Below are 27,425 nucleotides of genomic sequence, written 5' to 3' on the forward strand. Positions count from 1 at the left end.
TATTATTATTTGCACTTTTTATTTCCTTGAGGCAATCATAACTACAATCAACTTTTTTTTTTTCCTAAAGACCCCAGTATAGGTTTCTTCTGAATGGTTGATATGCAGTTTTATGGTAAATTTTAAAATAAATAAATAATATATAAATATATAAATAACATTCACGATCACAGTCGCACCTTGGATTGTGAGTATAATTCATTCCAGAAGCTTGCATATCAAAACACTTGTATATCAAAGCGATTTTTGAATGGAAGCTCAGATGATTCGTTCCACAACCCAAAATTATAAAAATAAAGTAAAAATAAAAATTAATCTGCACTTTACCTTTGATAAGAAATTCAGAGCAGTGTTTTCATTAGTGTGTGTTTGTGTGTGAAACTGAAGTAAGATGAGAGGAGGGATGGGGCTACTGTGGAGGACAACTTTCTCACACACACACACACACACACACACTAACGGAAACACTGCTCTGTCTGGAAAATTGGCATTAACTATATAAGTGATACACACACACACTGAGACCGAGCATGGGAGACAATTACCCCTAATCCTGTAGAGCGCATGTAAGAGAAGAACCACTGGCTCAGTTGTGATCGTGTGACGATCGGCAGACTAAGCGCACTCCTCGTATATCAAGACCTCGTTTGTTTATTAGGATAAAATCTATTTCAAAAACCAAGTTACTCACAATCCAAGGTTCCACTGTGCATAGTCCAAATTTGTCCTAAATACTTATTATATATTCATTCTATTTAAATACTATTTTTTTAACCAGAATATACCCACTTTTGTTTATTTATTTATTTATTTATTTATTTACTATTATTATTATTAGTTTTATTTAAATTATTTTTTAGTATAATATTTTTAGAATGGTGTTTTATGTTCACCAAGTGAGTAGATCATTGTGTTTGTGTGTGAGAGAGTTCACACACTTAACACTGTTTTTGTCAGTCGTGTGTCTCTGGACTGTAGCTGGATAACTACTGTAGTTTCCTTATTTATTGAGAGGCATTATATAATCTCAAACTGGGTTATATAAATGGATTTTAGACTGTCTATTTGTGTGTGTGTGTGTGTGTGTGTGTGTGTTTAGATAAATAAAAGCATAGTGCTTATAACTGTCCATAATAGAGTAAATGTGTGTGTGAAAGTCTTAATTTCTTAAGACCAGATCTTTCAAAGTCACATAGTTTTTAGGTTATCGATGTAGATGTGATGTGTGAAAAGGACCCCAATATATAGATAGATGGAGAATTTGACTGCAGAATCAGCCGTATTGTTTCATATAGCTTGTTTCTAGCTTACCACGCTGGATAAATAACACACATAGACACAGAGATCTATCATATACTGTATTAAATTAAAGTCATTCTTGTACTTTTTAATGTAGTATAGATTAATTCCTTAGATTCTTCCGGATAAATACATACACAATAAATAAATACACAAATAACTCTTTTTTTTGTTTTTATCACATTTGGCAGTATGGTTACATTGTACTTAACAAAGATGTCACATTTTTATTGTTGTGGAAGTAAAGTGGCAACTTAGTATGCAAAGAGGATGGCGAGGGAAAGGACAGGCTACTCAAGCTGTGCGCTGTAATCGATCTTTTGTCAGGCAATTCAGTTAATTGAAAAGTTTAAAATGTACTAGGCTAAATCTTTTCATTTTTAATAGGCAAACTTTACCGGGCGAGTCTTTTTTTTTTTTTTTTTTTTTTTACAGTGCAGTATAACTGCTTCAACACAACCACATATCTCAAAACTACATAAACACTTATTCAGCATGCTGAGGGCACTATATTCTTCACTTGCGCAAGAAGTGCCTCTCAATTACTGAAGACAAGTCTGAAGCCAAAAAAACAAAACAATGAGGACTGCAAAATGGAGAGCATCTTGAAGGAAAGATGCACAGCATGCCTTCCAGTCCTGTGTTTTAACACCTTCCTGTTGACTTCTCTGCTGATTCATAGGTGCGTAACACTTTGGTCACTCCAGTGACCGCTTGCAACACAGGACTAACATACCCCGGCAGTAAATCAACATAGTCGTCCAAAGTCAGAGAGGAACGAGAGTCCTGAGCCGGAAGCTCACTGAGCGCATTTGAGGAGCACCAGTCCCTGACTTTACTAATGCGTGTGTGGCTGAATAAGCACAAATTGAATGAGTAAAGGTCACTGGGCAAGCATCAAAGCAAAGGATTTTTAAGCGGTTTCTATGACAATATATTCTGTCGTTAAGGAAAAATATGAAACGTGCAAAACACAAATTAAAACTCCCAAAATGATGGAATACATGTGGCTCCAGGTATTTTTGGACTGCACTGTATAGCCGATTACAGGGTTTTCGTTGTGTGTGTGTGTGTGTGTGCAGAGACAGAGAGAGAGAGAGAGAGACTGTGACTAGAACAACCAGGAACGCAGCTGATATGATTAGACAGAAGGATAGCTTTGTTTTATTTTCCGTTTAGACTGTGTGTCAAGGGGATAACCAGCCCTAATTTAATCAGATCATCAGATCAAGTGCGCATCACACACACCCCCACACATACACACACACACACACACACATCAGTCCTCAGTTTAGTGCAGTCTGTGGTTCATGGTAATTTGTATTAGTGTGTTTTGTGCAGTTTACCGTTTTAAGTGAATTTTTTTGTCGTTTGAACACACCCACTGTAATTAGGATTTTCTGTCTGTTTAAGTTGTGAGCTTGAGCCTGTAGTTCCCAAGGTACGTTCTGATTAGCCCGAAGTATCCTGCAAAGTGTACTACACAGGGGGTTCAGCCATAATAAGTGTGAGTTCAAACCACAGGGAGTGAAACTGCTGAGGTCAAAGGGAACTGCAAACAATTTAAGGAACGAGTGAACAACGGGTCTTTACTTTACCGGAATGGAAAGGGAATAAAAAACTTTCCCTTCAGTCCCAAAAGACGAAAAAGGATTTATATATTTATTATCATTATTATCCTCAGGGACGACATCATATTAATAGTACACAATAATTTTTTTTTATTAAGTCAAGAAATCTGTATAATTTTATAGGCTAGTAATCTGAAAAAAATATATATAAATCTCTGTACATCTTGCAAATAAATCTAATAATTTATTTACACGTTTTACTAGTATATGTTTTATGATGGTATATATTTTTGTTTCAATATTTAATTTTTCGCTGTACCGACAGGTATCTGAGGTGCTTATGTTACCATGGTAACGCACGAAGGAAGCGTCATCTGAGTTGGTGAGGTCACAGGCTGTTTCAAACGGTGGACTTTTGTTGAGGGAAGTTCCCTTAACCGACAATTCCTGCACACGGGTCAAGGAGTAGGGAGCACCCTGTGAAGTACAGACTGCTCAGATTGATGATATAATAAAATGATCCAGATGTATTGGCCCTGAGTGAATTGGCAGTCCAGCATAATGAGATTACTCCAGAGGAAGGGAGCTAGGTGTGCTGTGGATGCTAGAAGGTTTCAGCAGTGACATCAGCATGTGTTATTTATTTAAATAAAAAAAAAGCCCTTATTCCATTTGCATTTTTTATATCTTGCGACAAAATTTGACTCATTTAAGTCATGATGGTCAAATTAAACAAGACAGAGAACAGGAATGGCAGAATGCATTAGACTCACGACTAGGGTTGTGATTAAATATTAAAAATGATATGATGTAATGAGGCAGTTCAGTGGCCTGGAAAAGCCTCGTCTTATGTTAAACTGGGGAAAAGAGCTGAAACGTGGATTTTTAACCTGAAGCCTTTCAAGAAGGGACGGAGCCTTGAGAGGATTCCTGATTGATTGTCTCATCTCTTGTTTTATTGAGGAGAAAAAGACAGCACAGTCCTGAGCGATAACTCGTACCAGTGTTCTGCATAATAACGTTAAATCCTCTTGTGTGCTTAGTTGTGTTTGGACTCAGTGTTTCTTTTATTTACACATGGCATGTACGAATCACACACACACACACACACACACACAGAATAATGCAAGGCATAAATACCTTCATCATGCAGTCCTGTTCAGCGTACTAGCTCGTTTCCTAGGTTACCCACTCTCGATTCAGATAACCTTTTGTGCAAGCATCCTGCTATCTTAAATCTTCCTTTTTAAGTCTTTTCCACAGCACTGTGCTAATTACATGCTATGCTGCTCATGAGGATGTGAACAGACAATACAGGTCATTTTTTAAATTTTATTTCTCCTCTAGAGACATGTTTAGTGCTGACATAGCACTGTCTATTGGATTATTATTAAATGCATAATTTCTTTGGGGGAAAATATTTTCTGCATGGCTTTTTTGAAAGTGGTCAGTCTTTAACTGAACAGTTTTCTATTTAACCCAAATTTACTGTAACCAATTAGCTGAAACATGTTAAGTGTAAAACATTCAAAAGCAATTTTTTTTAATCACCAGCAACCACAGGTTTATAAAAATTATCACTCATATATATATATATATATATAAATAAATATATAATAAATAATAAATACATAATAAATGAAATCAATCAGGCAGGATAGCATGGTAAATTAGTGAGTAGTGTTGCTGCCGCAGGAGGTTGGTGCAGGCTAATATCAGAGAATGTGCTGAGGAAGAAAGTGATTAAGGTTTTGGAAGGGCAACTCAAATGGACAGTTTTACAGAGTAGTAAAAAAAAAACAAAGGCCTGAATAAAATAGATAGAAATAAAATCACAGACTAACACCTGTGAAATTTACGGTAGCAGAGAAGTGCAAAGCAAAACAAAGAGCAAAATTACAAAATTTTTTCTCAGATTTTGTCCCTATTTTAATCATGTCCAATTTTTCCCCGTCACTGGGGAGCTCCCACATTAAGGCTACTACTACCACTTAGTCAGGAGTGACGAAGACTCGCTCACGCACCGTTGACGGCGGCGTAACACACTCGGAGGATGGCGCTATCCGTTTCTTCCGCTTGCGTGAGCTCATACTGTAGATGCTCCTGATTGGCTCTAGAGCCGTAATTAATGTGGGAGCACTAAGTACCTCTCATCCCTACCCTCTGAGAGAGCTTGGCCAATCAGCTTTCTCTAGACCTCCAGCTGCAATCCCTCTGGCAGGGATCTTTTTTTTTATGCAGGACAAATCAGGCAGTAATAACGTGTCAGGAGATTTAATGCCTCCACTTAAAGTTTAAGCCAACAGGATTGATCTGGCCTTTCACAAACACTCAACAGATTCGTTTCTGACACGACGTCTGCACAGCGTCAGGGAGTGTTTGGAGAATAATTAGAGCGTGTGAGGAATTATTTTTTTCTTTCTTTTTCAAGCATGTCAGTAAAACATAATTTCGGACGTACACGGCGCTTCTTTCAGAAAGCGCAATGTGCAATCCTGAATCAGGCCACATGGCAGTTACAGTGATCTTTTATAACAGCGATGGTTAGAAAACACAGCAATGCTAAAGGGATAGGAAGCACAGGGACGGAGAGATGTGAATGACAGGTGGGGGAATTTGTGAAAAGCACAGTGTTATGAAAAGCACTGCGGTGTGAGTATAAATTTCCAAATCAGCACAAACTGAGCCAGGTCACACGTGTTGATGTTCAGGATGTGACTTGAAGTGCCGACGTGACATATGGGGCTGTTGATACATACCTGCAGAATAATAATAATAACGTTTAAAGGTTTTGGATTGTCAATGTAACAATGCTGAGTCTCATCTCTTTGATCAGTTAATTTAGGTAGAAGTGATTAAGAGGTTAATGTAGAAGGGCCAGAGGTAGCTCAGTGGTTAAGACATTGGACTATGGTTCGGACGATCCCAGGTTCAAACCCCACAACCACCAAGTTGCCACTGTTGGGCCCTTGAGCAAGGCCCTTAACCCTTAACTGCTCAATTGTATAATGAGATAAAAATGTAAGTTGCTCTGGATAAGAGCGTCTGCCAAATGCCTAAATGTAAATGTAGAAGGGCACTTTCTAGACTGTCTGCATTTTCAGATTAGACTCACAATTTCTTGCATCCACAGTTTTTATTGCAACAACGACGGCAGTTTTTTATTTATTTTTTGGTCCTACATTACAGCTAGACAAAGGTTTTTTTATAATCACGTTGTTCTCACTGCAGACTTGTGATGACAAGCTTGGCTTGATACAAAAGGACAAAATAAAAATCCAAAAACTGTACAAGGCATAAAAAAAGATGCTTTAGATTTAATGTCAAGCATCAGAATCTTTGTACCTAAAATGTTATTGTCTCTTCAGTAACAAGTTATACACAGGGACTTGTACAGCTTATACACATAATCTAAGACTAATAATAAATGGAAAATGTAAAGTCGCAGTTTATGTAGTGATGTCTTAAATCAGAATCAGAAAGAATTTTATTGCCAAGTACGCTTGCACATTTAGTAACAGAACCTCCAGAACAAAACAAATGACAAGACAAAACAACATAAGCAGGTTCATAAGTCAGATGTGTTTTTAGGTCTGACAAAGTGAGTCTTATACGCCTTTGACGCTAATATACAATGTAAACCAGTTGATGTGCCATTGATTGTGTCTAAAAAACACTATTGCGCCTAAGGAAATTAATCTCACACATTAACTGTAACAGTGCTGTCTCTGCGCCTTTAAATTGCGAGGGGAATCCTGGAAAGGGCTGCAACGATTCCTCAAGTAACTCGGGTTATTTCATTACAAAAAATCATCAGCAAAATCTTCTGCTTCAAAGCTTCTTTTAATTAATTTGAAAAGCTTGCGTTATGTTTTTGCGCAATTTTGTTTGCCGTGACAGCGCGCTTCTGAATGCAAGCCGCCAGTAAACACAGACGAAGAAGAAGAAGAAGCGCTTACGTCACCCATAAAGCGGAAGAAGACGCAAACAGTTAGGTGTTTGCTGTCTATTGATTTGATGAAGCATTGTGTTGTGGGCTGCAAAATGGAAGAGAGCCATAAAATTATATTAAATTTTATTTTTATGTGGGCCTTAGTTTTTTTTTGATACTTAAAGTCACTTGAAATACATTTATTTAGTTTTTGCATCTGAGAAAAGGCTTTAAAATAAGAATGTATGGCACTGTAATGAACTTAATTCATCTCAGTCAACTTTAAGCTAGTCCTTGTATTGTGAATAATGACAATGTTTTTTTTTGTTGATAAAATACTGTATGCATTTAAAAAAAAAAAATAGATTTTTCTAAAATGTAAACCAATTAATCTTTGTTTCTCCTATATATTTTACTTTGCTTTTTAATTAAGCAAAATTACATTTTATCTGATTACTTGATTAATTGGTTACATTTTTGGTAGAATACACTATTCCTTACATATTCGATAGCTACAGCCCTATATACAATACAATATACAATATACACATTTTCTATCATCTTTCTCCCGGACTGATTTATTGAAACCGGTGAGGCCGACTCATTGCTCCCACACCCCCACACGCACACACATACAATATACCAGACTTTAAACATTTTATACATTGATATATTCTTATGCACTGACAATATTGTATATAATGGTAAGTATTGGTATCTGGTGCACTGCAGTGTCTATTTTTGTACAATACACATGAGGTCCGTTCGTATCTGTGTAACGTAAAAAAGTTTGTGACTTGAATGTTCGTAAATTAGGGATTCACTGAAAGAGCATTTGTGATGAGAACTGGGGGATTAACGATTAAGACTAAACATTTGCGTTAGGGAGCAAAAAGATTGGAGCAATGTAAAAAAGGTCACGTGGTCTGATTGACACTATTCCAGAGCGATGGGCGCGTCAGGGTAAGAAGAGAAGCACATGAAGCGTTGCACATCTCACTGTACAACCCACTGGAGGCTGTGTTACCATCTGGGGTTGCATCTGCACTTATAGCATTATTTCATGTTATTTACTTATTTATTTACTTCAGTTGGATCAAAAAGGGCAAATAGTTTTCCATTAGATCAATTTTAGATCCTGGGTGCACTCTATTTATTCATTTTGTAAGCCTAACACCTTAAGTTTGATTCACTGCTCACTTTTGTTGCTTACAAACACTTTGTAAAGTGCCCTATCACTCGGATACACACTGGTGTGACGAACTACACAGATTAATTCTCATTGTGAATTTTTTATGAACATCTAGCAGGCGTAGAAGTGACATTCCGCTTGGAGCATTCAGACAATTCTATTATGTTTTGTATTTCAGTGCTGCTTCTTAAAAAGTCTCAACTCGCAATAATGTGCCAGTAGTAGCTGTAAAATCAGCGATATGTGTTTTTGCACCTTCTCACCCTGATCAGGAGCAGCTCACAAGCTTTTAACCCATCTGCTGGCTCGTGATAGTGTGTTATGACGACAGTGATAGATCAAGTGTCTAGCAAGTATAAAAAGGTTTTTAGTGTTTCAGATGCATGTGACGTGGAGGGTTTGAAAGAGGTTATAATGCACGTTGTTTCAGAGCAGAGTTTTGGTCACAGTATGGACAGATACGAGTCAGTTAAGAAACACAAAGGAGCAGTCAAGGCTAAAAGCCTGGCATCTGAGCCAAATATCGGAATTTGTGAACGTAGCCGTTTGGCCTGCCGCTAGATCGTTATTTTCACGCTACTATTGTTAGACTGTATTATAGCAGAGAAGCCCAGCTGGGACCATTATCTCATTATCTCAGCGGCTGTACTGGAAGGAAAAAAAATGCTGTGCTGCAAAATACTCACGTAGTAGATTTAGGAAAAGCATTTGAATACCTTCTAGTCTACTAAACAACATATATTACATTATATGTGGCTAGAAACGTGCTTAATATCAAGTTCTAGTGTTTATATCTTTGTCTCATGTTGAACAGATTTAGACTTTTGGTTCTCCCTTGATTTCCCTCTCTCAGGTTAACAAAGACAACGTGGTGAAGGTGGGCCACAAACAAGTGGTTAATATGATCCGTCACGGGGGAAATCATCTCATCATCAAAGTCGTGACTGTCAGCAGAAATCCCGACCCCGATGATACAGCTCGAAAAAAAGGTATGTTCATTATGTGGGATTCGTTAAACTCCTTTCAGATTTACCTCTTCAAGATCAGCACTGCTTCTTTAACCCTTATTGACTGCGCCCCCAACAATGCATGAGTAAGCAGTTAAAAAAAATGCGGTCGGCGGGTGTCACATAGTTCGGAGTAAACATGTGATAGTAGTAGCTTAAATGTGGGAGCCCCCTAGTGACGAAGAGAAATTGGACATGAATAAATTAGGGAAAAAATCAGGGAAATCCAAAAAAAAGAATGCCTTAATCTAATTTTTAATTCATTATGTTATGTTTCTCTCTTAAATTTCCGACCATAGATGGCTATCACATGTTTGAGATTTAATGACAATGCTGTGCAACGTGCTATTTCTTAACCAGAAAATAAATAGCTCTTTTTTTATCTTTTTTTATTCTTGTTATTGTTCCCTATAACAGCTATTTACATTGTATTACACATTGTAGTTAGATTAAGAGATCATTTAAACTGAACCATACACCAAGATATACTGTATATATAAAACGCATGTAATTAATCTCAAAATTTTTACGGATTTATATGACCAAGTTTGACCTTATTGGCTTCCCATAATCGCAGCGCGGTTACCCGGCTGTGTGTGATAATGGCACGTTTAACGCGGATAATAAGATGACTGATAAAACGTCATCAGGTGTCCTGAACAGCAAGTCTTCATAAAAAGCTTCTAGATGGAAGTTTAGATAAGACAAAAGTTATGTGCTCGAGCTACCTTCAAAAGGAGCTATTTTTACAAGAATACATTAAACGTAAGATGTGGAAGTGGTGGCTCAGGAGGCTAAGGCTCTAGGTTGTTGATTTTCTGATCTGAGGGCAGGTCCGAGCCCCGCCATCGGGGGGGTAACCACCGGTCCCATTTGAGAGATTTTAACTTAAAGGGGTCATACAGCACTACATGCACTATTTTAAGCTGTTTGGACTAAACTGTGCGTTGGGAGAGTGCGTACACAACCACTCTACGATGATAAAGAGCCGCCCAGTGGTTTTCTTTTCGTTTATTACAGTAACATCCCCCTTCTGAAATCAGGCCAATCGGAAAAGCCTTGCCTTGTGACGCCACACCACAAGAGGGCGTTCCTACACAAGTTGATTGACACTGGTGTTTTAGCAAAGACCCGCCCCGAGTGAGAAGACGCTGTCGGCCATTGTTTTTTCGCCGCTGGAGCAAAATGTTGCCTAAGCGAGTGTTGTGTACAGTTGTTGGGTGTAATAGCGAACACAGCAGTCGTCATTTACTACCTAGGGTTAGTGACCTAGGGTACCTACCTAGGGTTAGGTATCTGAGCCACTGAGGACGCAGTGGCTGAATTTAGTTTTTAAAGCTAACGTCCCCGCTGATTTACCTAAATGCGTTCATGTTTGCGATAATCATTTTTCACCAGACTGCTTTATAAACGCGGGTCAATATAAAGCAGGTTTTACTAGGAAGCAGCTTCTAAAAATCGGATCTGTACTAACGCTTCGTGTCCCTGCTTCACCTTCACCAGGCTCGGTGAGTGTGATTTATTTTACTATGACTCTTTGCAGATCGCCTTTTCTAATAATCACGATAAATGCTGAGTGTAAGTTAACTTACACTCTCATAGACCATGGTTATGGCTTCTTCTCTATGTACATCCGTCTCTATATAATCCCTAATCGCCCGTTTATAATAAACAATGCATTGAGGTGATTGTCTAGTTGCAAACTGTGTACGTAGTCGGAAAACTATATTATGCTTACCTTTGTTACGTTAGATGGTTTATAACGATGTCTGTCGAAGATTAAGAAGTCATGTAAACACATCGCGTCCGTATCTCTCTCGGTAAGTTTCTCCGCTTTTGTTGTTGTTGTTGCTCGCGGCAGCGCAACAGCCCGTTAATTCATGCCCATGCAGTGATGAGAAAGACAAACGGGTCAATGCATGCCCATTCTTTTAATTTCTGCGTTGTCAGGCGATATTACAAACTTCCGCGTAGGTTCCGTACTTAAATCAAACCAAAAACGACTGAAGAAAACAGGCTCGGGCTCTATAATCCATAGTTTTCCAGTTTGGACTGCATTACCCACAAAGCACTGCGTTGTGGCAATGCTTTGTGGGTAATGCAGTCCAAAGCATTGCCCGCACTGGACTACACTTCCGTCGCTATACCCTACGTGTCACGCCCCACAGAACGGGGGGGGGCGGGCTCAGCAGAGGTCATGAGCATTTAAATTAGCATGTACTGAAACAGGTTGCTGAGAACAGAGCTAGTTTTTACCAGGTAAAAGTAGTGTTTTTTTTACACAATCCTTTTGAATTTTTAATTAACGTATAATACAAACTTTTCATTAGGACCCTAAAGATCATATTAAAATTTAATGAAAAATATAATGTGTAGGACCTTTAACATAGGTTCCTCAATTCAAAATACTTAGTAGCCAGATGAAATTTTTAGGAGGCAAAATTGAACCCTTTGAATGTAACTAGGCAATCTCGAAACGAGGGAAAAACAGTTGCTCACTTAGCTAAGCTATGTCACACGTATTAGAATACGACTGGAAAAAAAAAGAGGAAAAAAAGTACAAAAAGAAATTCAATAAAAAACTTATAAATCGAATAAAACATACTACCAAATTAAGTGTTAAATGAATCTTTTCTGCTGTTTTGCAGATCACATTACCTTTTGTTCATCAGCATGTGCATCCAAGTACATTTTATAACAGGATTTAACGATTGCTAAAAAAAATTTGTGGGGGTGGAACGGCTGCCCCTGGCAACTGTCTGGACAGAAACTAGTCGCAAAAATTAAAACATTAAGCACATTGGTGACCATTTCAGTCGCCGTCTGGAGCCCTGCAACCCATTACACACTGCAGAATTTTGTGCTATGAATCAGAATATGATCCGATGAATGCTAACGTATGGCTAATTAACCATTTTTTTTTTGTGTTTGTTTTTTTCCTTGTTATATTTAAGCTCCGGCCCCTCCAAGGAGAGCTCCATCCGCCGCACTTTCTATGCGATCCAAATCCATGACCTCAGAATTGGAGGATTTGGGTAAGCGCTGTACAGCAACACACCAACAGAGGAATGCACTTTTTTGTACAGTAAAATATAGGGCTGTACGATTCATCGGGAAAAAAATCACAATGTCCGATTTATAAATACACGTCATCTCATTTCTGAGTAACAGCGATTCATTTTTATGTATTTCAGGTCACGTTCTGATCATGCAACATTCATGCAACTCGTTTACTCGACTTCAATCCCACATTGCTATATCAGTTACACTTATTGGTCACACTCATACAGTGTAAAACAAAACACTATTAGTTCACCAATCAGGCCAGAGATTAGATTCAGTCATAAAAGAGTTCTGCTGTCACTTGTCACATGACCTGTAACAAGAAGGCAGACCTAAACAAACTTTATCAGTTAACTTGTTGGAGTTGGAGCATTATAAATGTCCAGATTCGTGGAATCAAAATCGTGATTCATATTTTAGCAAGAATCATGCAGCCCTAGTGGAAAATAGTTTGCTGTAATCTAATTAAGTGAAATTGGTGATTTGATGTTTGATGCCTGGCTGAATGTTGAGTGTAGTCTCTACTGAGTAGACAGTTGTTTAGTATGATGTGTTTATTGCTAGCTTCCGTTGAATGCGATAAATCAAAACAATTGTCTCAAATATTTAATGAGGTCAGATGTTCTACAGTTGTATGTTTGATGCACAAAAATGCTAAAAAACATATAACCATGTATTTTTTATTCTTATCCTGAATCCTCCACATTCAGCCTGACATTAAATGTGTGGAGAAGTCAGTGTGCAGAAAAGCAAAGCTTGCTTGGAAGTAGTAGAGATAGTTAGTGCCTCCGGTGCATAGCCGTACTTTAGTTTTAAGTAAAAGAGTTTACTTTGCTTTGCTTATCTGCCATTAAAGCAATTTTTTTTTTAAAAAGAGGCTTTCTGTACATCATAGCTCCATTTCCCTGCAAATAACCAACAAGCTACAAGTGACATGACATAACCTGTTTACTAGTGCATTAAGCTTATAGGTTTGATTTATCAGATCTCTAATAATATGGGATAATTTTTCATGTTTTATCTGTTTTTTGACTGATAAAAGTGGATAAAGGTAAGATTGTTTTTCCATTGTAATTATCCGGCATGCTTATATCCTGTGAGTGTGTGTGTGTGTGTGTGTGTTAATTCTGAGTCACAGAATTGTTCGTGGTCTTTGACTCTATATTTGTATATTTGTAAAGTGCCTTAACTAGTCTGTATTATCTTACTGGGTCATGATATATTTTAATAACACATACAATCCAGTCAGTTCTGTGTTTTAGTACGAAAACCTACACCGCGAGCAGTGAAATGTATCCCTATTTATATATTCGTCTACGTGCAGTATATTTATAGCCCAAACAGGTCTTGCTTTACAGCGTCAGGTTGCACGGATCAGCATCTGATTCGTCAGAAAGCAATACTGACACTGGTTTTGTTCCTGCTGTCAGTTTCCTTCAGTTCGGTTTAAACAGATTTACTCGCACTTACACAGCATTAGATAAAGAACATAAAGAACATCGGATTTAAAGAATGTTTCTACCATAACACGTTTTTTGTGTCTTGTTGCTGTTCGATCTGTCCTGTCTGGTTCTGATCAAATTTTGTCTAGAGTAGAAAGTTGCATGGAAGGTGATAACTGTGTGTTATGGCATTACATTTTATCCAGGTCAATGCCATTTGGTCTGTTTTAAATCCCCCCCCCCTTCTTTTATGTAAATGATGTATGCATATCAGTTCATGAATAAAACTGAATATTCTTTTATGTTATAGCTACTTTGAGGAAAAAGAAGGGTGAGTTTAACAGACGGGTTTTATTAAATATTTAAATGCATATACACTCTGTATACTTATGAAAGCAATTTAATGTAGATCTTTTACTTATTTATGTATATATTTGTTGAGATATTAATGCAGTATTTTTTTTTACTAAACATAACTCTGTGGCTCTACCCCTGGGAACACTGAAAAACGGTGCTCTGAAAAAGAAACTGAGAGAAAGAAATGGTGGATTTCTGCCTCAAAAAGTTCCTCAGTGTCAACCAAATATCTTTTTTGTCTTCCAACTGGTGCCAAATACAGCATAACTTGCCAAAGAGTTGTTTTTTTATCTCTCCTATATGGTTAATATTTTTGTTTTATACCCATCAGTGATTCCCAAACCATGACTGTGACCCTGAGCAGGTGGTTACTGCCGTAAATACATGAAGCAGTACTGATCTTTCATTATTTCACCGTTTACTCAGTCCTGTACGGAAGTAAAAACCTTCCTCGTTGCACCCCATGCTTGACTTTAGGAAGCTCCTGTTCATATCTGTATTTCTTTAATCACTTGATATAGAGGTACAGTGGAACCTCGGGTTACGACTAACACGGTTTACGAGTGTTCCGCAAGGCAGGCAAAGATTTTTAATACATTTTGATTTGAAAAACGAGCATTGTCTTGGTTTACAAGCACCGAGTATGATATTTCCTGCATGCGCTTTTTGTTTTGACCCCGAGCGTCACGTGATCACAACTAAGCCAACGTTTTTTCTCTCTCCTGCGCTGTGGAATTGTCTTTCCTGCTGGGTCTTAGTGCTCGTCTCTTACTGGTATAATCAACATCCGTGCACGCGTGTACTGTTTACTATAACACTGTGACCCAGTGTGTGTGTAAAACATATTTTATTTTGTGTTCAGAAGCGCGTGTGTACAGCGCGTGTACTGTTTCTTATAACACACGTGTGTGCACGCGAGTAAGGCAAAATAAATTCTCAATACAGAGGTTAAAAATCTATTTTCTTTCTCATTTCGCTGTGTCTGCGCGCGCGAGAGCGTAATTTGACACTGTGCTGGCTGAAATTGTGTGAAGCCCCCTTCACAAAAACACACGAAAATTAAGGCGAGAGACACACACTCTGCTCTCCAAAGAAACTCGCAAATCTTTTCAGAGGTAAGGTGCTGGTTCATTTGTTTGTTTGTTTTACTTTACAGCAGGGATTCTGTTAGTTTACGCTTACACGAGTGTCATTAGCGATGTTTATTGCAAATTTTCAGATTAGCAATAACAGTGTAGCGGGAGAGAGACGTTAATTTCTGACCGTTGTTTACGGAAGTGTAGTCCAGTGTGGGAGATGCATTGTGGGTAATGCAGTCCGGTGTGTGTGAACGCGAATGCGAGATGTAAGCTAGGATATAGAGCCTGAGTTTTGTTTTTCAGTAGGTTTTTTAGTCGTATTTAAGTGCAGGATCCAGATGAAAGTTTGTTCTATAACCTGACAATGCAGAAAATAAAAGAACGGGCATTGACCAGTTTGTCCATCTCATCATTACACCAGCATAAATTAACAGGCTGTTACGCTGTCGCGAGCAACATTAAAATAAAGCGGAGAAGCTTTAAAAATTTAGAAGAGAACAACAGTTAACATTAACATTCCGTTAATGTGTGTGTGTTTAAACGAGAGAAGAAAGTTTTAAAGTGTAAGATAAGAAGGGGGAGACAGGAGGGGCTGAAAGCAAGAGCCTCTACTTACTCTAGCCTCACACACACACATAGCGCCTGCGTGCACAAAAGGAAACACTTATCTGCCGGGATTTATTTTTTACTTTTTTGAAAGGTAAAGTGCAGGTTAATTTGTTTTATTTTTACTTTATATTTTGTATTAATTATTTTTATGTATTTATTTTTTTGGGCTGTAGAACGAATAATTTAAGTTTCCATTATTTCTTATGGGAAAATTTAATTTGTTAAAGAGTGTTTTGGAATACAAGCCCACTTCCAGGACGGTTTATGCTCGTAATCCAAGGTTCCACTGTACATAACTAATAAAAATACACCACTTTAATAGGGACATCTGTATAGCTGCTCATGCCATGGTTGTTGGTACCAGAAGGGATAGTTTGAAAATTTTAGAAATGCCGATCTCTTGGGATTTTCACACGCACCAGTCACTGAAATTTACACAGAATAGCAATGAGTAAGGGACAGTTCTGTGGGAGGTTTATGAGAGGTCAGGGGAACATGGCCATATTTCTTTGCGCTGCCTGGAAGTCAGTAGTAATTCAAGTAATTTCAGAGCATGCTAATGAGATACAAGAGCAGAGGATCACTTCGGGTTATAATGTACTGCTGTCAGCCAAGAACAGCGATCCGATGCTAACATGTACACATACAGAATCGTGTCACATTTGGGTGATTCAAGTGGAAGTTGATTTGGTCTTCTGCTGTTGCAGCTCATCTGTCTCTAAGTATTCCAAGGCTGCTTGTTTGAGTCGGTGAAAACTTCCTATCAGCTCAGAACAGTCCGACAGTCCGGTCATTCTCTACTGCTCCCTCAGGAGCAAGGTCTTTGAGCTTGCTTGCAGGCCATCTACTTGCATGGTTTTTTGTTTGTTTGTTTGTTTTTTGAGCCATTATGTGTAATCCTCAGAGACTGTTGTGTATTTATTTCCATCCCAGGAGATGAGCAGTTTCTGAAATATTCAAACCATTGGAAGTGGCACCAACAACTGTGCCATAAATAATATTGAAGTAATCATAAATTTTCCCCAATGATGTGAGCATTACCTCTAAAATTCTTGACCAATATCTGCATGGTTTAACAGATAGATAGATAGATAGATAGATAGATAGATAGATAGAAAAGGTCAATAAAAAAATACATTTTTACAATTTAAGGTGCATTAATTAGGTATATATACATATATATATATATATATATATATATATATATATATATATATATATATACAATAAAACTAGGACGCCTAGTTTTAGACCACAATAATTCATTAGTATTGTGTAGGGCCTCCTTTTGCATACTGATACACGGCACCGCCTTTAAAATATTATGTGTGAACCATTGGGCGCACATTTCCTGACTCCGGAATGGTTCGGTAGTCCCTGCCAGTGACGCACCCATCTAGCACAAGTATTGGCCTAGGGAATGCCATGATATTGCAGCACAAACCATCACTGATCCACCCCCATGCTTCAATCTGGGCATGCAACAGTCTGGGTGGTACGTTTCTTTGGGGCTTCTTCACATCGTAACTCTCCCGGATGTGGGAACACTGTCTTTCAATACATATATACATATAATAAGTTGGAATCAATACATCTTTCACATTGTCCACAGCTCAATATTTTTGCTGTTTACACCATTGAAACCAACGCTTGGCATTTGCATGAGTGACCAAAGGTTTGGCTTTAGCAGCCCAGCCATGTACACTGCCCCTGTGGAGCTCCAGATGAACAGTTTTGGTGGAAACAGGAGAGTTGAGGTGCACATTTAATTCTACAGTGAGTTGGCCAGCTGTGGTTTTATGTTTTTTTTTGTGGATACAATCAGCATTAGTCCCTGGACATCCCTTTTAGACAGCTTCCTCTTTTTTCTTGGTGGTATGCTGACATTACCCTTGATATTGTGTCTCTTAAAACATCACAAAGACTTGCTGTCTTGGTCACAGATGTACCAGCGAGACGCGCACCAACAATTTGTCCTCTTTTGAACTCTGATATGTCACCCCTAATGTTGTGTGCATTGCAATATTTTAAGCAAAACTGTGATATTACTCTGCACTAAATTGGCCAGTGTAACAACTAAGAAAACGTCACTTGTTATCTGGAATAGTTCTTCCAAGACCAGTATTCTTTAGTGTATTTGCAAAAACCCATCAAGCAACATGATGAAACTTGCTCTTATGAAGACTATCCCTGGAAAGCGAAATTAAAACCTTTCCTCTGCTTAAGAGGAGAAGTTCATTTAGAGTTACTAGCTTCAGAAATCACTAATGAACAAACTACGCCTCAGATTAGAGCTGTTATGAAGGCTTACCAGAGCATAAGAAGCCGATACATCTCAATATTATCTGTTCAGAGGGGATTATTGTGTATTTTAAAAGCTTTTGATATTGTTTTACAGTGTAGAAAGGAAAAAAAAAATCTGGAAAACCATTGAATTTGCTTAGGTTTGTCCAAACTTTTGACTGGTCGTGTGTGTGTTTGTGTGTGTATGCACAAATTCTTCCATACAATAAATAAAACACTGATTATAAGTCTAATAAAGAGAATGCTCTGCAATCCTGAATCTTTTTTTTCCCCTTAGAAAATGCAATCAGAAATCTTTTTTTTCCTGCTGGTATTAGATATGCCCCACTGGAAGTGTTAAAGCTGGTTCTTGGTAAAAAAAATAAAAATAAATGAGGATGTGCTAGGGTTCTAGCTACCCATCATTGTAAGTGGCCCCTCAACAGCTTTGAATCATTCTGCAATGAGGTGTTGTCATGGAAATCTTGCTGCAGACATCTAATATAGCAACAATCCACCTGCAAAATGTAATGCCATATTTTCAATGCAAAGCTGCTGGCACTCATTTTTAACATTGACGGGCAGACGAAGTGATCTTACTTCCTCCATCAGGCTTCTTGCTGAATGGACGGATAAAAAACAAACAGAAACACAGTTATCACCAGGCATCAGTGTTGTGTCGGGTCAAAGGTGCCGAATAAGATGTCCATGATGCGTCTCAGTATTAGAAACCTAGTTACGTTGAACAGGAACACATCATATGGTTAAACACCTAATAAGACAGAATATATTTTAAAGGAAATGAAAACATATTTATTATATACATATTTATAAACAAATTTCTTTTCTTGACTAAAAGACACAAAAATTGTGTTTTTAATTACTGTACTGTATTTCTACTAAAACAAGTCATGTGCTTTAAAACCATAAGGGGATGTAAACCTTGCATATTTATTGACTTAATATGTGAAACATAAAACGAGAAATTGTGTGTATGTGTGCGAGAGTGCGTGCGTGTAACCAGATGCACACTTGACAAATGTGATGGCAGCAAATCAGACACTGAACTTCCCTCTCCTCCGCCCCTGTGTAGATGATCAGCTTTCAGATATTGTGGCTCAGAAGAAGAGGATTGTTTTTCACGTCACCCTAAGTAATCATTTCCCATGCATGGGAGCTGTATGAAAGCAAATGCTACCGCTAGCATGTTGTGCAGTGGCCGCTGAGACACACATTCCCACGGAATCGGGAAGAGCTTGCACGGCTTTGACCTTGACCAATGTCAATGTACTTATTTCTGTCTCTTCTCCCTTGCTTGGTTTGGGTTCTTTTTTTATTCTGTACATCCTGTGAGAGGATAATGGCTTGATTTTATTAGACGTAGAGTCCTGTTGCTTTCTGACCCCTAAAATAGATGCTGTGCTGATTTGCAGATAAAGTGGAGGAGGTGGTACCTCCCCAGAAACCAGTGTGGGACAGCGCGAACGTGGACGTGAGGGTGGCAGCTGTTAAACCGCGCCCCACAAGCAGGTGCTTTGCAGTGGCCCCGGAAATGAATGTAAGCATGTGACCTGTGACCCAACAATTATATATATTAGTATTATTTTATTTGTTGTTATTGTTTTATTATTATTATAATTATTATGTTTTGTCAATAAAAATATCAACAATGGTAATAATAATAACTTTATATGTGCATTAAATAACAAAAAGTATGACTGTCACAGAATAGGCCTTACTGTTTTAAGCACATAGCTGGGTAAAAAGTTTTTTATCTGTGGTGTAAATGGATTAAAACAATAGTCAGTACAGGCATTTATAATTTCCTATTTGAACATTGTTTTTTAAACCTCTGTCTTGTCACATCTTGGTTATGCAGTCACTATGTAACAGCCAAGACACATCAGTGGATTCCCCACCAGTAACAGCAGCTCCTAAAGGCCCGTTCTTGGGTGTACCAAAAGGAACCATCCGCCGACAGACATCGATAGGTAAGTACTAAGTAAAAAAATATATATATTTTCAACATTAGCACTTAGTACAAAACATGACAAGTAACTTTGTGTTGTAGTGGGGTTTTTTATGCCAACAAAACTCTACTCTGGTCAAAAATGTTTTTTTTTTAATTTTCATCAATACAAAGAAAAATATAGTAGAAATACCGCAAATTAATATAAACCACCCTATTAATATAAAAGCTTTTTATCTTTGTTATATTTGAAATATTGTGAAATTACATAATATATGATTGCCTTTTTTTATTTTTTTGCATAATGTCATTTAAAGTGGTTGCTCTTATTCAAACCACAGGGGTAACTGAAGAAGAAAAGCAGTTCCTTACTCCTCCCATGTTAAAATTTACAAGAAGCCTATCGATGCCTGACACTTCAGAAGACATCCCCCCACCACCTGCTATTTCCCCTCCGTCTCCTCCCCACAACAATGCCCCGGCGCCTGCTGGACACAGTTATGGCACAATCCGACCAGGCATTACACCTCAAACTCCTACTGTGAACAACGCTCCTTCAGACAGAGGAGACTCAAGCATTGGCCCAGGTTGGAGAGACCAAGGCATGTATTACAGAGAGAATTCTGAACAGTACGATGCAGAGGAATACACCAACAGTCCAACTGCTCAGCAGAGCCTTCACATGCGGCGAGCCCAAATTCCTGAGAACCCATACTCTGACGTTGGCAAAATGGCTAATGCTGCGCTGTTTGTTCCAAACAAGCCTGCACGGCGAAAGGGCATGCTTGTAAAGCAGTCTAATGTAGAGGACAGCCCAGAGAAGACCTGCTCCATCCCCATACCTACCATCATCATCAAAGAGCCCTCCACCAGCAGCAGCGGAAAGAGCAGCCAGGGTAGCAGTATGGAGATTGAGACAACTACGCCTGATCAACCAGGCCAACTACGCCCAGAGGATGGCCTCAGTACAGGAACCCCTTTTGCAACTGCCATGACTTCCAGTGCAGCCAGAGAAAAACGGCTGGAGGTTCACAGAAATTCCCCTTCTTTCAGATCCACAGATGCTGGCGATGAGGATGTGGTTCCCACTCCTACCCCTCGTCTGCGACACTCAAAGTCTATTGATGAGGGCATGTTTAGCAGTGATGAGCGTCTCCGCCGGCTCATGGCTCCACCTTCATCCCTGCTCAGCATCCCTCGAGGAGGCGGCAACGTAACAGACTTCAATAGTCCTGAACCCACAATGGTGCGGGAATTACTCAACACTAGAACAGGCCACAGTCCTATTAGCCTGCCAGCTCACAAGACCTACAGCTCAGGGAGCGGGAACTATGTTCACCCTGTCACAGGGAAACCGCTAGACCCCAATTCCCCATTAGCTTTAGCATTAGCTGCCAGAGACCGTGCCATGAGGGAGCAGTCACAACCTTTGCCACTTAAGAGTGACCCCTCCAAACTTGACCTCAACAAGCCACTTTTTATTGATACTAAACTTCGATCGAATGTTGAAGTGAGTTTCTCTAACACTGCCACCATGGGCAGGCCACGGGGAGGCCTACGGAGACAGATGACAGAATCCAAGTATGAGACTGAGTCCAAGTTCCAGCTGGACCTGGGAAAGGTTGAAAAAAGGCCAGAGGAGAAAAAGAACATGCTGATTGACATTGTGGACAAATCACAGCAGAAGTCAGCAGGGTTGCTAATGGTTCATACCACAGATGGGGCTAAAACTGAAGAGAACAACCTGTCAGAAAGAGAGAGGGATGAGGATGTTTGTCCTGACAGCACACCTGGGGAGCTTCGTGATCCCAATCAACCAGCTCCAGCAAAGCCTGCACCAACAAAGACGCTCTCTGCCGTGCCACCAAAAACCATGATCTCTGTCAGTTCTGTAGATGAGCCTGTCAAACTTCCCTTTGGAATCCCTCCACCACCTCTGGCCTCTGTTGACATTGATGAGGAGTTCGTGTTTGCTGAACCCCTGCCTCCTCCATTAGAGTTTGCCAACAGTTTTGACATCCCTGAAGACCAATCAGGGGCACTCAGTGAGCTACTTAAACAGAAATCCAATGGCATGAGTGGACCAACACTTGCTCCCTATTACCCACATTTAACCACAAGCAACTCAAGAGATCAAGAGATCAAGAGACCAACAGTTCTCACTAACTGCACACCTCCCAGCTTTCCTACCGGACCTCTGGAACCCTATGAGCCCATTATTGACTCAGGCATCGAAGTTGACAGCCGGAGCAGTGGAGACCCCCAACTGGAGACCACAAGTACGGTCTCCACTGTTTCCAGCATCTCCACCTTATCGTCAGAAGGAGGAGAGACCCTGGACACTTGCATGGTTTATGCAGACGGTCAGGCCTTTCTGGTGGACAGGGCACAGGTCCTGCCCAAGCCTAAAGCCAAGTACGCCGTCAACAAGAGCAATGCACTTTACAAGGACGCCTTAAATGAGGAGACCATAAGTTCTTTCAGGGTGCCCTCCTCAATCCCCCCACCACCCCTGGGAACTGCCCCACCAGAGCCTCTAAAAACCCCAACACAAAGAACCTCAAAGCTTTGGGGAGAACCTCTGGATCTGAAAAACCCCCACGGACCAGAGACAAAACCCCAAGGCTTGACTGAAATTAACTCTGTCCTGCAACATGTCAACAAAGACAAAGCACCAAAGCCAGGGGAAGCGCTAGACTCTCCACCAGGATGTAGAACTCATTTTGGATTGAGGTATGTCATCTTATCACCACCGACACCCGCCCCAGTAACACAGACATTCATTTAGCTACACAGATTTTTGTGTGTGTGTGTGCGTGTGCGTGCTGAGCTCATGAAAGAATGAGTTGCCTAGCAACCTAATAATGAGAACAGCCTTGAGGATGAGATGAGCAACATTGGTGTGATGAACACAGCGCTAAGCACAGAAAAGGGAGTGGTGTGTTAGTGCTTGTGCATGTATGCGTATTTGCCTGAGTTGGAACACAACCCATTTATTACACAGTCATTATAGCACATAAACTGCCCCATGAGGGTTTTCAAGAGCCCCTTTTCCCAAATAGAAAAATGTCATCTAGTACTAGTGATGACAAAGGTAAATGCGTTTCAACTCAAATGATTATACAGTTTGCTCTCTTCATCTTAAAAAGCAGCACAGCTTGATCTCTGTAGTCTCTGTTGTATTAGTAGTTTGGGTTGTGCACCTATATCGGGCACGTCTCTTTAAAGAAGACACACTGCTGCCTCCTCCCACTGCAGACCTATTTTTAATCCAGAGCCCCATTTACTATGGAAATCTGTGATTATTTACAGACCAAAGAAGTGACCCGAAATAGCCAATTTACACAATGCTTACATCAAAGTAGCTATTTTTGTTTGATCTTTACTGATTCTAAAGCTTGTGTATATTACCAGTGAAAGTTTTCGAGCCATTTTTGTATTTAATTATTTATTGTAAGTTTAAACAAATAAATTTGGGGCATTTTTGCTACATTTTTAAAAAAGATGAGTTGCTTAGATTTTTTTTACTGCCCCCATGTCTCTTGTTATTTTTCTCATCTTTTTTTTTTTTTTTATCTGACCTGCGTGTCAGGGTGACTGGTCTTGTACTCCACATTTTTAGGCCCCTTTCTCAGCTGTGAACTAATGATATCCTAATATATCCTCCCTGACGAGGAGAGAAACATTTTGAAGACTGCAATACAAGTCCAGTCACCTTGACATTTTTACTAGCCAAGCCACCTTCACTGATTTATTTTTCTGAATTCAATCTTCCCTTTTTTTTCTTCTTCTCCTTATTTTATTTTTAGAAACCAGGACGGTGTGTCCCTCATCTCAGGAACCCAGCCAAACTCCGGCGTGTCCTTCACCAATCAGCCCGGCCCAAACGTGCCTGCGCCATCGCCATGCCGACAAGCTGAGAGCTTGCATCACCATCGGCATCCCTCAAGCCCAAGCATCACATCTCCGCCTCCAATTCTGAGCTGCTCCTCATCTTCCTCCTCTCTACCCGCGGTGAGCACCACGTCCTCAGTACAGGGCCGAAGCCGCTCGCCTTCGCCGCTCTCCTTCCTACAGGCTGCCTCCGGTAAGCCGTTTGCCTCGAAGGCGGTGCTTTCGTGGACCAAACAGGACGTGGCTGACTGGCTGGAAAGCCTCAACCTGGCCGAGCACAGAGACGCCTTCCTGGAGAACGACATAGAGGGCACACACCTGCCCAGCCTGCAGAAACAGGACCTAATTGACCTGGGGGTGACGCGCGTCGGTCATCGCATGAACATCGAGCGCGCACTTAAGCTGCTACTCGACAGATGAGACTGGGACAGCAAAAGCATTCTTTTATCTTGAGCTCCATTTTGTTCCTCGCTCATTTTTGTTCTTTGCTTATTTTAATATCTTGATTTTTATTTATTTTTTCTTCTTGTCAGCTGGAAAGGATTTCTAGGGACCACTCATGTCCTGAAGAAAAAGGTTCTGACAAGATGTTAGAGATACAGACAAAGCACAAACCTCTTTATATGTGAAAGTTCCAGCCAGTGACGGGCCGCGACAAGCCAAACACGCTGTACAGTCCACACACAGACACACACACACATATACACCCACACACATTAGAGCTCATTGCTGTTTTGGGGTTTTACAGACTCAGGCCTTGTGTGAATGGACCGAAGAACCAGCAGAGCTGGCCTTCCATTTTCTATCTTTGCTAAGACGATTATCCAGAGAATATTTCTTCAGCAAAAAGGGAAGGATCATCTGTGTATTGGCTGAAAAGTCATGCTTTTTTTTTTCTTCCTTCTGCATATCTGACCCGGGATGTACATTGATTTTTAAGATAAGCGCATTCCGTGCGTCATGCTGTCCCTCAGATCACGTATTCACGACCCCTGCATATTCACCAGAAACACGAAGGGTCACTTGTGTGTGCGTTAACATGATGATTTTCCATTATTTTGTCCTTGATTGCAGTAAGAACGTAAGCTGTTTGTCAGAATGGGTCAAAATCACTCAAGTCCTTCTAAAGAGTAATATCTACTGTCTTCCACATCGTGAGGTTTGACTGCATTCTTGCGATTTGTTTTAGTTCCACAACTCCTAATAGATTAGACTATTTCCTCCAATATTTTTAGCTCATTCATCAGCTATTATGTATTCCTTTTCGTTGCCATTAGAACGACCGATGAATACTTGATTAAAACGGATTTAGACAGCATAGATGTTTATGTAAGGTTTAGAGGAAAATGCTTGAAAATTGTTTTGAAGAAATGCCTTTACAGAAACACAACCTTGATGTTTCAGCACACAAGCTGGTAGATATGAATCTACTGTATATTTGATCCAATGACCAGAATGTGACTGTCTATCGCAGGCAACACTATCATACATCATATGTGCTCTTACATGTCTCTTACTTAACATTTTATAGTTAATTTTTTATTTGAATGCAAGAGAATTCTTTCATTTTCAATTTATTTTCTTCTTTAGGTGATCTGTAACTGTATTGAATCATGTTTACAGATTACTCATCCCTGCAGTGCTGCTTTGTTTTAACTTTTGTGTTTCAGGACATTTTTTATTTATTTTTTGGCCATGTTGGGGAAAGATAATTTGATTGTACATTATTCATTTGATTGATTCAAAGAGAAAGGTTATAGAGTAACTCCAGTGACTTTCATTAACAACAAATGTCGTAAGCCTAATTCTTTCTTATTTTGTTGTTTCAGACATTGACCTTGGAGTCAGTCAATTAATCCAATAAGCAAGGTTTACAAACAATGTCTCAATAAGCCCCTTATTTCCCCCCCCCCAGTGGTTTAACGGTAGGTTTACTTTTTTAACTGAAAGCCATGTGCAGAAACTGGACATACATGTAATAACAGTGTTTAGTGTTAATATAAAATTCAGACATGATAATCAAAGATTAAGTTCATTATAACAGTAGGCTGTGTTGGATCCGCCTTACTGCAGTTAGTAACAAGCTTAGTGTGCATGTTGGGTTTATAAAGTGGCAGCAATTCTAGCCTGTCCTTTAAAGTTTCTTTTACTTCTTAGTGCTTCCTCACTTAGTAGTAAAACATTCATTTATTCATTCATCTGTTATACCACTACTGTACATCTTGTACAGAGTCACGGGAGCCTGAGTCTATCTCAGGAGATTTTGGGCATGAGGATGGGTACACCCTGGACAAGGTGCCAGTCCATCACAGGGCATGCACACAACGGGCAGACTTTGGCTTAACCTGATCTGCAGGGCTTTGGACTGTGGGCGAAAACCAGAGTACTGATCAGGAACCCACCAAGCACTGGGAGAACATCGAACTCTCAACCCTGTAGGTGCGAGGCGACAGTGCTATCCACTATGCCGTAGTGCCAAGTGACCATTTACACAGTGTGTTAGAGCACAAGCAAAGAAACTCAAGGGATAGGGATGACATTTTTATGTCATTATACATCTGAGAGCATGCAGTGCTCGTCCCAAGCCTGGGAAAAAATGGGAGGGTTGCTTCAGGAAGGGCATCTGGTTAAAACCTGTGCCAAAAGTTGCGTGCAGATCAGACGGTCTGCTGTGGCGATGCCTTGACAGGAGCAGTCTAAAGAAAGTTTTATACATCTGAGCAGTCAAGGGTTAAGGGCCTTGCTCAAGGGACCAACAGTGGCAACTTGGTGGTGCTGGGGTTTGAACCCTGGACCTTCCAATCAGTCGTCCAACACCTTAACTACCCTGGGATTTAGGGCAGCTGCTGACACAGATGAAGTTTTAACGCGGCTGGGACAAACACACTGGAGTTGCTCTTTAAGAACCTTCCTCATAGCCTCAGTGGTGGCTTCCTAGCAGTAGAACAGAACCTTAAACCTCTGACTAGAACTGGGAAAAACTACACTTTGGATAAATTCCCACAGTGCAGGATGGATGTGATACTTTGTCTTGCTAACAAAGTGGCAGCAAAACAGTATAGCTACACAAAGGAAACTCCACTCAAACACCCTGTTCATCCTTCATTAGAAATTAACAGTGATTTACAGGACATCCAGTTCCATCCTACCTGTTTTCATTTTTCATTAGCCCCATGTGTCATTACTGAGACACTTTAGTCCTTTAAGTCCTTTAGTCCGGCTCTCTCATATACTCACCTGTACACCATGTTCAGCTTCTAAAGCTTCAACTTGTTAACACCTCCATCAATGCCATCACACTCATTATCAACGCAGAGGCTTTGAGCCCAACGTCCATACCCACCATACATTTCCACTACAATACAGCGCTCGTTATTGCCCCGAACTCCAGAATATTGAGCGAGGTTGCAAGAGCTTTTTAAGAGCTAACAGAGAAACCTGACTGTTACGTCATATTTGATAATGCTAATTTTTTTTTTCCTTCTATTAAACTGCACGGACGGTCTTTGTGATATCATCTGCTACATTTTCACTAAGAATAACTGCTAACAAGATTAGCACAGAAATCACTAAACATATCACAGATATTTCAGTACTATATGAAACGTATTATCAGGGTAGAGTTTTACTTTATAAACTAAAATTGTATTTTTATATATTTAACAAGGAGGGGGGAAAACGAAACAGGCTGATATGTTTAATCAGCTCCTCGTTACTGTCCGGAGTTGG

General features: G+C 39.7%; 1 protein-coding gene across 1 annotated transcript in view; it reads left to right on the plus strand.

The window, feature by feature from the left end:
- LOC128531577 (SH3 and multiple ankyrin repeat domains protein 2-like) overlaps nucleotides 1–25,191 on the plus strand; it is a 38,146-nt gene extending 12,955 nt beyond the window's left edge. The window contains exons 3-8 of the mRNA XM_053505530.1: nucleotides 8,847–8,982; nucleotides 11,955–12,035; nucleotides 19,267–19,391; nucleotides 19,713–19,824; nucleotides 20,144–22,535; nucleotides 23,612–25,191. Of these exons, the coding sequence (XP_053361505.1) occupies nucleotides 8,847–8,982; nucleotides 11,955–12,035; nucleotides 19,267–19,391; nucleotides 19,713–19,824; nucleotides 20,144–22,535; nucleotides 23,612–24,116 (3,351 nt within the window). The 3' untranslated portion in view covers nucleotides 24,117–25,191. The remainder of the gene's footprint in view (nucleotides 1–8,846; nucleotides 8,983–11,954; nucleotides 12,036–19,266; nucleotides 19,392–19,712; nucleotides 19,825–20,143; nucleotides 22,536–23,611) is intronic.
- The last annotated feature ends 2,234 nt before the right edge of the window (nucleotides 25,192–27,425 follow it).

Source organism: Clarias gariepinus, chromosome 10 (assembly GCF_024256425.1).
Source record: "Clarias gariepinus isolate MV-2021 ecotype Netherlands chromosome 10, CGAR_prim_01v2, whole genome shotgun sequence".
Classification (NCBI taxonomy): domain Eukaryota; kingdom Metazoa; phylum Chordata; class Actinopteri; order Siluriformes; family Clariidae; genus Clarias; species Clarias gariepinus.